This window comes from Corapipo altera, unplaced genomic scaffold (genome assembly GCF_003945725.1).
Source record: "Corapipo altera isolate COAL_440 unplaced genomic scaffold, ASM394572v1 112, whole genome shotgun sequence".
NCBI classification, from domain to species: domain Eukaryota; kingdom Metazoa; phylum Chordata; class Aves; order Passeriformes; family Pipridae; genus Corapipo; species Corapipo altera.
In genome coordinates this window covers 8,833,729-8,851,971 of record NW_020884899.1, presented here as the reverse complement: position 1 = coordinate 8,851,971, position 18,243 = coordinate 8,833,729, and the positions used below count along the sequence as shown (strand labels likewise).

Genomic DNA, 18,243 nt, shown 5'->3' with positions numbered 1-18,243 from the left:
TTGATATTCCAGTTGATTTTCAAACTTTCTTTTTATACAGACCTCCAGAATTTAGGGAATATCAGTCTTACCAGTCTGTGCAGAAGTAAAATTACCTCTCTAATACTTTTCCTAATTCTGTTCTTACTAAATTCCTTGTATGCAAACGATCCCAGACTGTTAAGAAGCTCTCTAATTTTCTGTGTATTTATCCATCCATCACTATTTCTGGTGTTCTCCGGATTACTGGAGAAAGGGTTGAATGGTTACATGCAAACACATTCATGTTTCTTCATTTGAAAACTGAATTTTGGGCTTTAATACCTAACCAGTTCATAATCCACATTATATCTTTTTGTTGAAGTTGTATAACAAAATATGTTTTACATGAACATTTTGTGTTCTGAGTAAAATGCTCTGGATAAATTTATTTCTTTGCAGTCAGCTTTATAAAAAAAGTCTTACCAAAGCTTTTAATTTTTTACTCTTTTACTTTCTGTTCCCCAGTTTAGCACTCATTGTAAAAATATTTTTCTTTGTCCTTGTTTTACTTTTTCCTTTTCACTTGTTTTCTGTGTGAAACTCTTTAAGTGTTCTCTCTATAGCATATGATTTTTTTTCTTTGAATGGGAGGCTTGAATTAGAGGCAAGTTCAGAAAATAATTGTAACTGTTATTGAAAAAATTATTTTTTCCCAATATGAGTTAGTGAAATTAGAACAATTTTCAGACTGGTGGCTGCCTCCCCTAATTCAATGCTGCTGCTGCTCACACCAGTAGGAGTTTTCTTATGGAGTCTTTCATTTATAACAAAAATCTACTAGAAATTGCTTTGAACTTTTTTTCAAGGCTTTAGGTAACTCCCAAAATGAATGTAAATATGTTCTGAACACCACATAATTTCAGCGTAATGATGCTGTTAATGGATTTGGAAATCCATGAGTGTTTCTGTTCTGGATGTTTCAGCATCTCTGGTCTTATCTTCCACAGTTTTAGTGCCTGTGCAGGTTCTTAAAGTGGAAATTTAATCCAAGGACAAATTAGCATCTTCTGGTGGTTGTTGGGCAACTCGAGAGAAATGAATTAGTAGCTTTCATTAGTTCCTAATGACTGTTGTCCCCTCATAGGGCACCACCTTGGTGGGAGCACACGGGGAATCTGCTGAGTCTCAGTGTGGGATGGGCTGTTCTCTGGCAAGAGGACCAGGCAGAAAAGCACTGACAGGCAAATTTGGAGCATCCTGGGTGGGTGCAAACATCAAAGCTTTCAGCCCTAAGATCTTGGCTCAGCACCCTCAGGGACATTAAACTCACTGTGAGAAGGAAGCAGGAGGTGCTGCTGTGAATGGCTGTAGTGGGAGCATTTCAGGGAGGTTGCTTGTCAAATTAAGGTCTTTTCCTCATGGATGAGAACAAATGTGTTAGCAGTTTAAACTCTCAGAGCTTGTGGAGGATTGATAGCTATCCTCTCTTTTATCCAAAGCTGATAAACCTCACTAAGCCTACCCACTGATACTCTGTTAACATTCCCATTTCTTCTCTGTTTAGAATCCTCCTTTCTCTGTTTTCTCTTATCTCAGCAGCACACAGTATCCTGACCAGTTCAGACCTCTTCTTTTGCTTTGTTTTGTTGTTTTAATCTCTGCATTCATGTTTTTGTTCTCATTTTAAAAGAAGCCTCAGCCCTGTCACCCACAGCCCCTTGGAGCAGAGCACCCTGTCATAGCTGACACAGAGCTGACCAACTTGTCTATAAATAACACATCTTGCTGGATAAATGTTTGGAGGGAATTTATTTGTGCTCAGAATAATTTCAGTGGTGAGAGCCTGCATGTGCAATAATCAAGTGGGTGATGACTTGAAGATATTGTGAGTGAGGGCACCCAGAAGAAAACCCCTAAGCTCTTTCTAAATCCATGGTAATAAAGCTATTACTTTAACCTTGTGTGACATTTGAAACATACTTTATCTATGGATACTCCTTTTTCTTGATAGGAATGACTGACTCTTAGAATTATAACTCTTCAGAAGGACTCAGTACAGAGTTTATGAATATACTCGAGCCTGCATTTCTGCACTGGTAATTTGTACCACTAAAAATATTATATCCAGATACAGGAGCAAGGCTTGGTTGTGCTGAGAATGTGCAGGTGCCTGTCCCTGTGTCAGAATGTTCACAGTCCATGTTAAGGGAGGATCTACTTCAGGAGAGGAAAATTATTATTGTAGTAGAATCATCCAAAATACAGAATAGTGCAAGTGCATCATGGTTCTTCCTCCTCCAGCAGTTTGCTTTTCAGATACTGTTCTGGATTTGATAATTTTTGGTGGATTTTTCTTCTCAGAATGATGTAATTGCTTTTTGAATCAGTGTGAAATTTATCCAGTGTAAACACTGGCACAGCCAGCTGGAGGGAGAAGGCAGCTGTTCAGAAATTCGGGGATAGAAGTGTAGAATTTGAATAAGAGAATGCTCTGTTTGGGTTGGGTTCTCCTTTGTGCTTTGTATCAGCCACGTTTTTGGTGCATTGTCTTGCATAAATGGAAACAATGTGGTGCTCTGCATCCCTCTCATTTGCTATTAGTCATTGTTGAAAACTTGCTGTTTCCATTAGCACCCTGTGATCTGAAAGGGGTTTGTCACAGCAGTGCTCAGAATATCTTTCTTCACCGGAGGAGAGATTTGGCAGTCTTTATGCTATCCTGTAACTCCCTTTAGGCAAAGGGTTCAGATGCAGTTAGGAAGCTTTGGCCTTACTTGAGCTCAGGTATGCTGGAAAAAAATGCATCATCTCAAACAACAAATGAGTCAAATGTTTCTTTTGAGTTGCTCATGTCCCCCTGTACAATCCATCCCTATAAAAAGCTGGCTTAGGAGTAAGCCAAGCAGACTGAATTTATCTGAAATAGGAGTCCTGTTTGCCATGAACAACAATTCAATAGATGAAATCTATTAAAATGAAAACTTTCACAGAGGTGTGTAAAACAGCCTTTGATGGCCTTTTAGGCCTGGTCTGCTGTCAGGACTAGGAAAGGAACTATTTTCATCAGTAGTCTGGGCACTGGCCCCATCCTAGTGCTGGGAAGCCACTGCCAATGGACAGTAAAGCACTTTATAGGTGGTGAACAAGGAGAAAAAATGGTGTGATTTTCACCCTGTGGGAGAACTTTCCAAGGAAGCAATGGCAACTGCAAGTTCTTGAACCTGCAGTGGATGAAGCAGCAGTGATTAAGGATCCAGATTTGACTGTGATTGCACTAGGGATTAATTGCAGGTATTAGTCCTTGCACGTAGGTAGGTAAGTACCTGTTTGCCTTAATAATTTCCTGCCAGCAGGTAGGCTTTAAGAGCACTGCTAACTTCCAGTGCACAAACAACTTCTGAAAATGGAAATATCTGCCCTTTTTAAAGTAAGAGTATATAAAAAGAAGAAAAAAGCTTAGTTTTCAGTTTTTGGAGCAGAAGTAATTTGTGTCTTTACAATACTAAGTGTGTTGTAGTCACAGGTGAGGTTTAGTCCTCTGGCGTAGACATCAACAGTTAATAATGTAAGAGCAGTCTTGAATTTGCTGGCTTGGAAGTGCTGGCATCCTCTTTCTTATTTCTGTGGTTAAGGTTTTCTGCTCCCAGTGTACCTCACCTTTGTCAGGATTGGACAAACTTAAGAGCCTAAAAGAGAAATTAAATATGAGAGACTGTAATTAAAGCATCACAACACAAAGCATCACACAGTCTGGACTTTGCTAAGAGAGATAGTAACCAGTGTTTTGCCAGCTGCTCAGGAGCACAGAGAGCATTTGGGTGTGACTTGAGAACAGAAGAGCTGCCATCCTGTAACAGCTGCAATGGGCACTGAACCTCTTTGATGCACATACTGCTTGTTCCCCCTGGGAACAGGACTCTGGGGTGCTCAATAGAGAACACAAGGCTCTGGTCCCATCTCTTCTGATTGTGTTACTGGTTCTCACCTGGGCCACTTCTTGCACCCAATATGGAAATTGTGTCTTGCAGATGAGGAGGTGGAAGTACACCATTTTCCCCTTCCTCAATAGTCAGATAGAGGGAAATGATGTATCCATTGATATATTGATGGCATAATAAGTTAACCCGCACCATGGTTTATTCTGTTTAGCAACAGTACAGAGGCAGTGATCCAGGGGAACTTGTGCAGGTGGCTTGGATAGCTGGCCAAGGATGAGAGCCAGGAATTCCTGCAGAAGTCTTGTGACAGTGACAGGCTCATTACTGAGGGCATCTTCTTTTGGGCACTGGTCTTCTGGCTTCTCATTGCTGACCACGTCTCAGAATTAGTTCTAGATTTTTAGCCTTTTGATATGATGCCAGAATAAAAGGGGACAAACTGGATAAAGTTTTTATAAATTAATAAGGGAAACAACAGTAAGCACAGTCATGCTCAGCTGTAAGCTGTGTGGCCTTGCTGTGGCAGCTCACAGCCTTCACATATCCGTGTGTGTGCATATATATATATATATATATATATATATATATACATGTCACTTACAAAATCCTCAGGTGATGAGCTTTCCACTTTTTCCTGGTAAAGCTCCAGGCACATCTGTTATTCTCCATACAAAGCAGCAGGACCTCCAAGTGAGGGATCCTTCAGTTGGAAAGTCCAAGTGCAGAAAACTTTGTTAGCTCTTTGCATGCCCTGCTCAATACCCTCACCTGAGAGCCATTGGCAGAAGGCAGAGTTTAGAGCAGCTAAAGCTGTTCTGATCCCTTCAGCAGATCCACCTGGGTGATGAACTGCTGAAGTGGGGAAATTACAAAGCTGATTTAAAGCCACCTTCCTCTACTCTGCACCTACACTCCCGTGAAGTGACCTTTCTGTTGACCTTTCTGTATTTAATTTCTTTTATCATGATCCTGTAACAATAAGGAGTATCACATGGTCTCAGCATTGTTTTCTTCCTGCAGTAACAGGCAGCTGTGTTTTGCATCTGAGTCAATTCCAGTGCTACCAATAGGGATCTGACCATGCTGATTCTGTTCATTCCACACCTCCACTGATCCTACTGAGAGCTTTTAACTTGCTGATAATGTAGCACTAATTTTATCTTCCATTGCAGTGTGATGAATATGTGCTTTTGTCAAAGTTAGGAATTCTGTTCATTCCCTTCATTAAGTTGTGTATTGTCCCTCAGTGAGATCAGAGGGAAATCAAGCCCAAAGGATCAGATTTTGCCATGTATTCTCCCTGAGGAACCCACCAAGTTAAAGGGGTTCAAACCCATAGTATTGCATTCATGCCTGTAGAGGAAATATTCATCTGCTATCACTATTCATGACTATTTTAGTATGTGATGAAAAGTAAAATGGTTAGCCTGAAATTCCTGCCATTTTACAGGAGGTAGCTGTAACTTGAGTGCACTTGCCATGGTAGGGGAATCTACAGTTATTTCCAAGAAGGAAAAAAGAATTACTAGATTTAACAAATGAAAGTCCTTCATAAATAAGGGAGCAGAGCAATGATATCCTCTGGGCTTTACATGATGTTTAATTGCTGGACAGCTGGAGGGATTAATGCTTGTGCATTATGCCCTGGCTCTCAGAAATTAAAGATGTACAGCTGCCACTTTATCACTGCTTAAAGTATTAGAGCTCCTTCAAAAGCAGTAGTAATTTGCAGAAAAATCCCCATTGTTATTTAGGAAAAATCTCAGCCCATAATCATATTTGTCCTGAGTTCCTTCAGAACAAAACAGCAAGAAAAATGAGATTGGTAGTGACTTTTAATTGCATGCTGACAGGAAAAGTGAAGGCAGTTGCATTTTTAATATGTTGGATGCTCATTGTAATTAAATGTAAAATAATGCATGAACTTAGGTTAAAGGTAAAATAGCAATTGTGTGAATCAAGAATTAAACCCTAAAGCCATGGCTCTACCTGCAGAAGGTGAAAACAAAATGGCTTTGTTTTCCCTGCTGCTGTCTCCTGAGCTTAGGTTTGAAAAAGGCAGACGTCTGGAACGTTCTGCAGATGGAGTCACCCAGCACTGCGAGGACCTCGCTCACCCTTGGTGTGACCTCTGTGCTGATCCCTCCCTTACAGATAAATTGTCTGTATCAGAATGTTCCATGAATAATTGATTACTGAAAGCGTCATAGATGAAAACACAGTATGAAAACAAGACACTTCAGGATGAAAACAAGACTCTTCAGAATGTGGTACTTTTGCAGTGTCTCTGAAGGAACACTGGGGAAAAAAGAGTGGATGCAAAGAGCACAGTTCAAGCACACTCACACCCCCCCACACATACAAGTCCTTCACACTCTGTAATAGTTTTTCACAGAGTTGTGGAAAAGTGGTATGAAAAAGCTGGTTTTATACAAAGATTTGTGGATAATTAAAGCAAAAGCTTAATACTGCTGGACTGCATGATGCCTGTGCACACCCACAAAAGCTTTGTCCTGCTGCTCTTTAGCTACACTTTAGCTGGAGACACTGTCTCTGGTTCTTCTTTCCAATCTCACATCATGGTGTCAGAGGAGCAGAAATTAGCCTGTAATTATGTTTGTCTCTTGGGCAGTCTGTCAAACAGAAAAGTTTGAGTTGAAATAGTCCAGAAATTACATCTCTTACTGCCAAATATGATTGTATTTCATGTCCCCGAAGTGTTTCCTTCGTCAGAATGGAGCTATAATTTTGAGCCTCTTCATCCAAAAAGCAAGAATCTGTTTAGCTTTATTAAGGGAAATCTCCTGTATTGGCAGTGCCAGTGATCGTGTTCCGATGGCAGATCCGTGGGAAGGAGTCTCATCCTGCAGTGGCCACAGGACATATGTGTTACACTAATTAACGAGCGCTTGACAGCTCTGCTTCCTGAGCATATGATCTGCAGACTAAATCAAACTCACTGAGCTTGAACTTGTACAGTCCCACGCAGGAGGGGACCGTGTCATGTTTGATGCAAAAGGAAAAAAAAGTTGGCTTATGAGTCATATTAATGGATAAAACAACATCTTAGTGGCTGAAATACAGTATTTTCCTATAGAGGAAGATAAAATTTTTGGATTAACTTTGCTTATATTTTGCAAGGAAATTTATTTATTTGATAAAATGTAACGGGAAAGGTTTAGCTCCCAAAAGAAACCACTTAATTACACCACTTCTATCCAACAAGTTTAAAATAATTGCTGACATTGTACTACTGAGTCTTCATCTCAGCCCAAATCCAGGAAAGTGCTGCCTTCTATTTCAAAGCCATAGAAACTGAAAGGCAAATCCTAATGCCATAGAAATCTCACTGCTATTAATGTGAGCGCAGTCAGCACACAGCCCTTACAGTTTTAATTGCAGTGAGTGTCACTCAGTGATTAAATTTTCCATTTGAGTAGAAAATCTAATACTTTTTTTCAAAAAATGATTGCTATTCTTTTCTGAAACTGTGGGTTGTCATGGTTTGAGAACCCCAAAATCCATAGGCAGGTATGTTGATTACATCACAAAATAGCTGTGCCCCCTAATATCACAGAACTGAAAGTACTCGGGGGCTGGTTGTTTCCTGAAAAGTCTGTCAGGCTCTCCCCCTCCCACAATCACCACAGGGGTCTGTGTTTGTCATTACAGTGTGTGCTTATATTCATAACTTTGAATCTGGCTACACCAACTTCTGCCAATTGCCTCGTTGTGTCCTCGATGCTTCTTTTTAAGGTACTTCTCCTTTCAGATCAGTTGCCTTGCAAACTGTTCTATTTTTAAAGCATCTTTTTAATTGTTATTGAGCCTCCACTCAAACTCACTTTGGATCACTGTTCCTAGAGAAATGTGAGACACAGTTGGGTAAAACTGGGGGGGTGAGATGTGACAGCTCTAAATGTTCCCTTGTTTGTCTGTGCTCCAGAACAGTTAATAGTGCCATGTTCTAAATGCAATGAATAATTAAGTCTAAAAGTGAAGCAAACTGCAATAAAAAGAAGTATCTCCTCTTACAGAGAATTCCCATCAAGCAAAGTAACTTAGCAGAAGTGGAAATTTTATGGGGCACTGACCTCATTGCTTGCAGTGTGAGCACTGCTTTGTCCCTCACTGCTCAGCCGAGTCCAGACCTGTGAGCTCGGCTGCTGTAGCTCCCAGATCAGCATGGTAAGCCAGGCTCTTCTCTCTGTCTTACCTGTCCAGCCTACTGGGACAGAAAGGTTTCCTGAGGGTGGCCCATGTGGCTTTTCTTTGCTCTGTTTTTCACAGATGGGCCTGTGTGGTGATTCTAGCTGAAAACTAAGATTATTTTCTTTCTGTGCAGGTGCTTTTGAGCTGTGCACAGCTGTCACGGTGTGAGAGGGGCTGCACAACCAGTAGCAGTGCTCGTAGCTCTGTAGTGTCAGTCACTGCTCCCTGGCTCAGTAAATATAAGTATTGTAGATTGGTACAAACCTTCAGGATTCCTGTCTTATGGCAATATGAAAGACTGATTCTGGTGGAATGGCTCAGCTTTCCAACTGGTTCAACTGGTACCATCCCTGTGCTTAGGAATGTGTGGGTAAGAAGGAAATGGCCAGTGACATGTAGCTGTGAGCCAACAGACATGGGCTTGAGTTCCTTGCCTTTCCCACAATCTCTGAGAATAAAACAAGTTTTGCTGTCATTTGCCAACATGACTGGGCTGTAGCTTTTAGGGGTCTGATGAAGTCTTTCCTGACATGGACCTAAGGAACCAGAAAGCAATGGAGGAAACAGGCAGGTCTAAGAAGGCAGGTCGTGTGTCTGTATTAGCAGATGAGCACAGGGTGGGAGTCTGCCCAGTGGATGGGAATAGGCTTTTCCTGGCAAAGTGGGATTTAAACTCTGAAATGGCTAAACTAGCTCCTGGTCATGCAGAAGATTCATACCCATGGGGAGTCCTGCTGGATGCCAGAGGTCTGTGAAGGCAGGAGTGTGGGGTTTGTGTGCCCTGTCCCAGGATGGAGGCCCTGTTCAGTAATGCCCTGCTCTGCTTGCTGAACATTTATATATCCCTCAGAAGTACAGAATTTTGTGTGATAATATTAGAGCAGCTGTTAGTTTGGTGGATATTATCAGATGTTTCTGAGGGATTTGCCAAATTGGTGCAATTTGTAAAATTACCCTTTTAATAAGCAAGTCATGTCTAAGGGAATAGCAGTGAGCTTGTCCTGTACAGGTTCCAATTTCCAGAGTCAGAAAAGAAACTCACTAAACACATCACAGCATATTTTTTTCCATTTAATTTTTGGCTAGTACCAAACATCTCCAATCTGATTCATCTGATTATATTCCAATCAGAATATGGAAGAGTAATAATAATGTCTTTATCCCATGAGATCCCCATGGGGTGTCTTGGGTTTTTGCAAAAACCAGCACAGTGTTCTGACCATCCTTTTTGTCTTCCAAGCTGCTTTATTTTACCATGAAACCCTCTACACTGGATCACTTGTTCATATTTTGAGGTCATTTTCAGTCATTTAGCCAGAAGAACCTCTGATAAACTTTCTAACCCTTTCCTGGTTTGAAGTAAAATTGAGGAGACCATGAGTTAGCAGCCTTACTGCAGTAAGATTAAAGGCAGGAAAGTGCAGAGTGTGCATACCTTTGTACATAAACTGCTTCTCTCTGTAAATTGTGGGGTCATAATTAATTCTATTTTCAGAAAATTAAACCACTTGGAATGAATATATGATGATTCTGAATCAGTAAATACATTTTTGAACCAACTATTATTTATCAGCAGGGGCTTTGGCATCTGGTTGTTCCATTATAATTAACTAATACTATGCAAATACTGCTTCAGAGAATGGAAAAATAACTGATTTGTGTTGGAGGGGAGCAGTGTGACAAAGGCAGGAGAGCACATGCAAATATTAATTTGTGAGAGCATGCGAGATGGCTCCTGAGCCACATTAAGTGATTTGAACAATATCAGGAATTACAATTCCTCCTGCAGTCGTGTCTATATGGGCTTTTCGGTATCAATCACCATGGCAACAACCACTGCTCCGAGTGAGGCTGCAATTCAGCTGCATTATTCCCTCCATGGGAGGCCTGTCATTTTTTCAGAGCAATGTGCTTCAAGGTCATCTTCATTTACCTCCATCTCTTTTGCTGTCCTTCCTGGAGGGCAGATTTCCATGGGAAACTTGTCCTTCTAGGCAGGAATCCGTGCTTTAAGGCCTGGCATCTGACCGAAGATCTGTACGGAACGTTCAGGTATTTGGTGAGCAATTGTCTGCAGGCAAAGTAAATCATTTAGATACAATTGAGGCTGGAAATTAATACTAGTTAAGTAAAACTAACATGATGACAGCGTTGGCAACTGACCTTGGGAGTTCCAACAGTGTCGACCCCCTTATCCACATCCAGCTCGGGGGTTAGTTTATGTGGGCTGTGTGTTCGGGTTTGCACTTGGAGCAGAACACCTGGGCAGGGGGGCTCAGACACCCCCCTCCTGCAGCACACAGAGCTCACACCCTCAGAGCTCAGCAGAGTTCCTGAAGTCCACCAACCTCTCCTGCCAGAGCTGGAGCAGCAATGAGTCAAGAGCACATCCCTCCCTCCCCAGTGCAAATGCTGGTATGTGAAAATCATCCTTTGCCTTCTTTAGAAGATACATTATCAGATTTCAGCAAATGTACATTTTGAGACACATTTTTAAAGTTACTTTGGGGACAGTGTCAGAAAAATACAATGTAATAATTCATCCTATTTCCTCGTCTTCAGCATCAGTGGATAATTGCTGTTACCCATTTTACCACAAATTTTACCAAATAATTATTTTTCTTTAAGCCATTCATGTAATTTCAAGTGGAAATTACTCTTTTGGAGGAGAAAGATGAATTAAATACCTGACTCTTACTGAAAAGCTATAAAATCTTTAATTAAAGATTAGCAATGAAAGCAGCTATAGTCCACTGTACTTAATTCCCAACTCCTGTTAATGACGGATATACCATGTATTTATTTTTTTTTCAATTTTAGCCAGATTTGAGGATCCATACTTGGTCCATTGTAGAAATGTTATGTACAAATATATATTTTTTAAAATTACAGTTTTCAATGAACACCCTGTATATTTAGAGAATTCTACATCTTCAGAGCATTCTACTTTTCTCCTATAAGCACTTAAAAAGCATGTGGTAGAATTATCTTAATTTTTTGGTGCCACACCTGAGCTCAGATTGCCCCTGCTGCACCAGACTTCTTGCTAAAGCCTCACTTAACTCCTGGCTCTGGGCAAAAGAGAACCAGCCAGTACTGAAACGTTAACTTCACAACTGCAATCTCTCTGATCATATTTTATTTTATTATTTTGCACTTCCTCTGTCCAAATCCTGCTTCTGCTCCACTCTCCTCCAGAGGTGTGATGAGACTGCAGCTGTGAGGCAAAAACTGTGACAATTGTGCTCTATATGTTGGCATAAGACAGAAATTAATGCAGAATACCTCTGGTATACATTGTCTATAGGTCAAATCACATCTACACAATTATTTACATGTGATATTTTGCTTCCTAAAACTATGAAGAACTTTTAACACATTCCAGTGCTCTACAAAACTGGTTTTGTAGTTCCACTTGTTTACTGCTTTGAAGCCTCTTGGTTAAACACTTCTTCTTGCAAACATTTCCAAGATTTCTACTGGGATCCCTCATATTTGAAGGAGGTTTTACATCTTGGAGTACATTTATTAATTTCTCTGGTGCTCAAGAAAGCAAACTAATACTTGTTGCCTTTGTTTTGCGAGAATAAGCCTCCAATAGGACAGGGAGCAAATTCAGGGAATGCAAACAAATTGCTCAAGTGAAAGAAAAATTACCCTAGTGACCATTTAATTACTATTTGCACATTTTCTACTGAAATGCTCTGGAGGCAGTGAAATACTGTAGTGATGGCACTGTGCAGGTACCCTGGCAGATTTATGAACGGAGATGAGAAGTGAACTGTCCTTGGGACTTGAGTTCCCTATCCTTGTCTCTCCAGGTGCTGCTTTTTATTGGGCTCTTCCAGCCAGCTCCAATCTGTGCAGCAGGAACACGGGAGCATGTGGTGGCTCCTGCCCAGGTGCAGGGGGATCATAAGCAGCTTTTCTCTTCTTGCCTGTGTGTGCCAGAGAAGTCCCCCAGTGGCTGGGAGCTGCAGGCTCGGCTTTATCCTGGCATGCCCTGTGGATTTTAGCTGTCAGAGAGGATAATGGAAGGGTGAGAGGAATTGGGACGTTATCTGCCTTCCTGTGGCAGCAGCAAAGCCAGCTGCACACAGAGATGGAGGGCTCTGCTGGAGCCACGTGTGACCCAGAAGGAACTGTCCCATTTGAGCTGGCAGAGGTTGATCCCCACCTAAGGACTGTGATGGAAAGGGGAGTTATCAACAGCCAAAGTGCTGTGCTTGTTCGGTGGAGAGAGAACTTGTAGTCTCTAGTGCTGTCATCACACTAAATTTAAATTTTAAGAAGAAATAAAATAATCATGACCATGCAATTTTCCTAGCTTGTAATTCTCAAGATCCACTGAGAAAGTCCTCAGGAGAGGTTACAAAAGCTGAACTGCTTCTATTTTCTGGCTGTGATTATCAGTAATTTTATCTCTGTACTGGGATTTGTAGGTGCAGAGGAGGAGCTTTTGTGCAAACTTCCATTGTCTGTGTCCCACTCAGATGTTTATCAGTCGCTAATTTGCCAGTGCAGCAGATTCCTGAAGGGAAATGTGTGCAGACAGGAGGGGTGGAGGTGGGACCAGGAAAACAACGAGGTGAAAAAGAGGGGCTCGTTACAGTTGGTGGAAAGGAAATTTATGCACGTTTGGAGTGTGCAAATCATTACAACCTTGCCCAAACATTAGGGATCAAAGGACTATGCAGGATTTTGCTCTCTGATCTGTTTCTGAGATTCATCAAAGTAATGCCAGAAAAGCAATTTCTTCTTCTCAGCCTTGATCTGTTACAGAAGCTGCACATAGCCTTAGAAATATTCCTGTTTTCCCACTGCCTTTTTAGAATAGATTGGTAAGATTGTAACTTTTACCTTAGATTTCCTTATGGAGTAAAGTTCCAGATGCAGTTCTATATCATATCATGCATTACCTGAAGACAGTGTTAGGTTATTACAGCTGTGCACTGATCAGTAGGACTGACAGATTATTTCTAGTTATGGCATAAGGATAGAAAAATTTGTTCAGTGAAGGAAAACAGCAGAATTCGGGTGAAAATCAGAGCATTTTAATGGTCTCAATTCTGCCATGTAAAAGAGGGGGGGTTTAGATATTTCTCCACCAGACTGTGCTTGTATTTCAGGTCCTGATATTAGTTGTCTGATCTCAGTTCCTTCTCTTTAAAGAGGAGAAATACTGCCTTCTCCAAGGGACAGGTGCCTGTTGGGGGCATCTCTATACCCAAAATAGCAAGTACAGAAGGAGCCTGAGCATCCCACCTGGAGCAGCTGATGCTGTGGAGTGTAACAGTGTTCCTTTGGTGACCTCTCTGCTACATTTCATTACTGGTGTCAGGTTGAGCAGCTGAGAGTCTCCCTGCTGGGGGGAGCCTGGGTCCTGGCCAGTGCATGGTGGTATTGCACCAAGGAAGGCAATCCTCCTTCTCCTCTAATTAGCAGATTGGTGTTCTGTAACATCTGGAAAACCTGGGAGTAAATGGGTCAGAGCACAGGGCAGGAGGGGAGAGGTGTCTGTATATTGTCATGCTCTGGTGTAAATGACAAACTGCTTAGGTTAACAGAGCCCAGCAAGTCTGCAAGCTACAATGGAAATAAGCATCTGTGCAAGTGAACATGTTCTTAATTATTAGATAAATAGAGCTATAAAACAGAGATAATATTTCAGTTGAATACCACGGGGTTCCTGTCATTGGATATGACAACTTTACAGGGATTCTGCTGCTTTCCAGATGCACTTGACATTGCAGTGATTGGTACCATCTAAACTGTGGTTCATTATAGGGGCTCTGCAGGTACAGCAGTACATGGTTCTGCTTCTGAAAACAAAAAGATTCCCAGTGTAAAAATAAAAAAGTCCTCGGTGCAATGTAAAAAAAAAAAGCTTATTGTAATTTATATGTATGTATTTATTGTACTTTAATTTATCAAAGCCATAATTCCTGTAGATGACTGAAACTGCAAAGGCAGAATTCTTTTGGAAGTAACTGCCTCAAAGTACTAACAGAGAATCTCTTCCAGGGTTTTGGTTCCCCCACACTTTGATGAATTAAAGTGACTATAATGCAGGTTGTTGGAGTACCTAAAAGTTTAATTTGCACAGGCTTCTCTGGTTCAGCTGTCCATTAGGCTTGCAGAGGAGAGTTCTCCACTCAGCTTCTATCTGACAAGCGCCTCATTTGTATGTTAATGCTGAGTTGTGATTTCCAGGGAAGGCATTCAGCGTGTTGTAAAGGGCCTTACTGGCAGATTGCAGCTAAATTGATGCTCGACTCACTAAATATTTACCCTACACATCCCACTTAATATGTCCAAAACCAGGCATACTGTGAAATCCTGAAACCTGATTGTGAATGATGAAAGTCAGGAAGCTGGTAATGTCAGCACGGAGCAAAGCACAGCCCAGCCTCTCCCCTGCCATGTCCCGCTCTTCCCGTGCTGTCACCTCGTGGAAGGGGCTCACCTGGCTGCTCCTGCCCCAACCCCAGGGCAGCGCTGCCCCCACTTCTCCCACCTGCAGTTCCCACAGCCCCCCTGCCCCTTCTCCTTCAGGGCTGCCCAAGGCCAGTAGAGGATGATCCTGTGGCACAGCTGGGGAGATGAGCACTGGCTTTTTACCTGCTCCTTGCCATGTATTTTACCATTGGGAAAAATGCTTTGGATTAGGACAGCCACAGGAATGCCTTCACCCTCCCTCTCTCAGACACTCCTAATGTGCCAAGGCTGGAGCAGGGGTGAGGGGTGTTTGGAGACCTCACATCTCACCCGTTTGTTTTTATTCCCAAGCCTGTTCTCCCAACGAGTTCCAGTGCAGTAACAAGTCGTGCATCTCCATCATCTTCGTGTGTGACGGTGACAACGACTGCGGGGACGGCAGCGACGAAAGGAAATGCTCCCCCCTGACGTGCAACCCCAACGAGTTCCAGTGCAACAACAGCGTGTGCATCCCGGAGCTGTGGGTGTGCGACAACCAGTCCGACTGCGAGGACATGTCGGACGAGTCCGTGGAGAAGTGTGGCCACGACGCCAAGGCCCTCAACACGTGCGCGGCCCACGAGTTCCAGTGCGGCAACGGGGAGTGCATCCACCTCAACTGGAAGTGCGACGGGGACGAGGACTGCAAGGACAAGTCTGACGAGCAGGACTGCCGTGAGTGTCCGCAGGCTGGGTGGGGGCTCCCTGGAGGGGACAAGGGCCAGGAGCTGCCCTGGGCTGTGTGTTGAGGCAGGTCTTTGATGTCAGGGTGCCTGACAAGGAGTGCTGGTGTCCCAAATGGTGTGGCTGGGTGCCCAGCCCAGCAAGGGCAGGTGTGTTCCAGACTCCTTTATGCTTTTCCCTTGAGGATTCAGAGCGGAGGTGTAGGAGCTGTTGCATGGTACCGTGCCTCAGAAGAGATCTTTTTTACTAGAAAGACAAGGAATGAAAAATGGGAAAAATGTTCAAAGCCCTCAGGCTGCACGGTGGGGTCACAGCCTGGAGGTGAGAAGCTGCTATGCTAAAGGGAATATATGATCAGCAGAAAAAAAATAATTCATTTTCTGCCTCTGAAGTTGGAGTACACCGAACAAGGCAGTCAAGAGCAATACCTCTGAAGAATCCAGTTTGAAATGCACTTTGAGCTTGGCTTGATAAAGGCACAGAGCTAATAAATAATGGATTTTTTTTCAGCTGGCTCTATGCATTTCACATGCTGGTGTTGGTATGTGTGGTATTTTGAATGTTTCATCCATTTTTAGCCACTAAACTGTTCAAGCTGGTCACTTACCTGAGGAGGGGGAGAGAGAGAGAGAGAGAAGAAAATAAGAGCAAAATGCTTTCCTAAAATATTTATTATGACAGGATTGAAATAAAACATTTACATAGCTGTATATATTTAGCAGCTCTGACATTGGGCCACCTCTGGGGAGGAAGGCAGGAACCAGCTTGAAAAACCAGGGATTTTTGCAAAGGTATCACTTTTGCCATCACCATCTTTTCATACCCAAGACAACACCGAGTCCAGGCTGGTGGGCTCAGAGCAGCTGTGTGGGAAAGTCCTTCAAGGAGCTGGGGATCAGACTCCCCCAGCACAGTGAGGCAGATGTAAAGATGTTAGAGGCCTTCTTTAACAAGAGGAGTATGTAGGAAGTCCTGGGTACAACTTATTTACTCTGCAGGAGAGCAAGGGATATGCCACAGGTAACCATGGAGTCGTTATGCCTTTAAAATAGCCAAGGAGAGCAGAATAGGAGAAACCAAATATGTTTCGTTAGGAAGAGAGCAGCTTTGACTGCTGGGTACAAGGATGTCATCACCGTCAGCCCTTTCCAAGTAGGGATGGATTAGTAGGATGTCTTTTCCTTCATCTCCAAGAAGGTGATACAGGAGATGAGAGAGCTCTTGGGCAGTAGGTGCCCAGGCAGCACTGCCAGGGTCTGCAGGGTCACAGGGACAGGGGAATCTGGAGACAAAGTTGGTTCCTGGCACCCATGTCAGTATGACAGGACTGTAAGAAAGCCATGCAGGAGCAGGTCTGGTGCAGATGTGCACTGCTGGGACAGCCTGGGGTGTTTGGTGACTGTTTTCATTCTGAGACCTCCTGTGGGCAGTCCTGTACTTGTATCCCCTCCAAATCAGGAGGCAGTGGCAGGGCCCAGTTACAAACACAGGGGAAGAACTGGTGTCTGGTGCAGGGGACTCCCAGCAGAACTGATCCCTGTCCCACAGGATGCATTCCCTGCAGTGACAGCAGCCTGACAGGATGGCTGAGTTTAGGCAGCTCAGGAGAGGGAAAGGTGAGTTCCCTCCTATTTCCAAGTGGAGAAAAAGTGGAGTAGCTTACAGATGGCACTTTCTGATGGAATGCCTCTTAAATTTCAATCCCTGTTGTTCCACTTGAATTAAGGGCCCATTTACTTGGACATTCTGCTGGGTGAGAGTGGGACTGTGCCCATGGACCTTCCTGAGGCAGAGGGAGTTCTCTTTTTCCCAACTCCTTCCCCTAATCTGACAGGCACCAGCAAAGTCCATCTGAGCTCAAACTGCTGAAGGGAGCACGGCTCTGACACCCTCCTTCAGCTGCAGAGCAGCTTCACCAGGCAGCACTTCCAGATACTCCAAAGGCAGCTCCCAGGGGCAGAGGATGCAGCTGGACACCGCTGCAGCACAGCACGGTGCTGACAACCAGTGGAGAAAGGGGGAAATGTGGCACAAGTGACTTGAGACAATTCTGTCTCTGAGCAGCAGAGATTTTGCACATGGGGTTTTTTTCCGGATAATCCCAGTACAGCACAATGTGCAGCTGATCTACCCGGGAGAAATGAGCATGTGAGGTGATTCTGCTCCTGTGGACGAGCAAACAGTGGGATTCAAAGCCCCCTGTTTTAGCTGCTGCACAGAGTCCCTGGTCCTGCCCTTTATATCCCAGTGCCACAGAGGTGCTGAGCCTGTGGCTGCTCACCCTGCACAGAGGGGGCTCTCTGAGGTAACAGCCAGGACAGGACTTGCAGCACTGAGTGCTCATGTAGGTGATGGATTGACTGGGTCAGAGCCAAAACTAATGTTGCTTCCCCATCTCAAATGCTGCTGTTGCTGGGGTGTACCTGCCTGGGGTGTACCATCTGAGAGCTCTGGAAACTCAGTGTCACTGCTCCTCTGTTGGACTGAAGAGTTTAGGGACCTTTATGATTCTTTTCCTCTCCAGCAATTCCGTGTTTGAGATCAGTATCACGTGGCACACAGGGAGTTAGAGGTGTGTGACACTGCTCCATTCCCTTAGCAACAGGGATGGCACAGGTACCCCTAGGCTGGACTTGACTGAAACTGCAGATCCCATCACTACATCTTCTGCAAAAAAAGTCATGAGGCCATCACCAGTCATTTGTTACAAACATTTTGGGGTGGTTAAATGAGTAGAGCAGAAATGAAGGGTGACAATTGGTGAACAGGTTTTGGCAGCGAGACAGCAAATAAATAGGAGGGAATGAGTCATTTCAGGAAGGCTGTGTGAGAACATTGAGTGGCTGGGTTTCTTTCCATAGCATATATATTCAAATATCTATGTATATTTATAAAGTGAACATTAAGTTAGATTTATTAGTCTCCAAATCTGGAATAGTTACATTTTAAAATGTCCTCTGCAACTTGCATT

General features: G+C 43.2%; 1 protein-coding gene across 2 annotated transcripts in view; it reads left to right on the top strand.

Moving 5' to 3' along the window:
* The window catches only part of LRP8 (LDL receptor related protein 8), a 173,353-nt gene that overhangs the window by 135,953 nt on the left and 19,157 nt on the right, over positions 1-18,243 (top strand). For both annotated transcript variants that reach the window (XM_027649266.1, XM_027649265.1), the window contains exon 5: positions 14,901-15,263. In XM_027649266.1, coding sequence (XP_027505067.1) covers positions 14,901-15,263 — 363 coding nt within the window. The remainder of the gene's footprint in view (positions 1-14,900; positions 15,264-18,243) is intronic.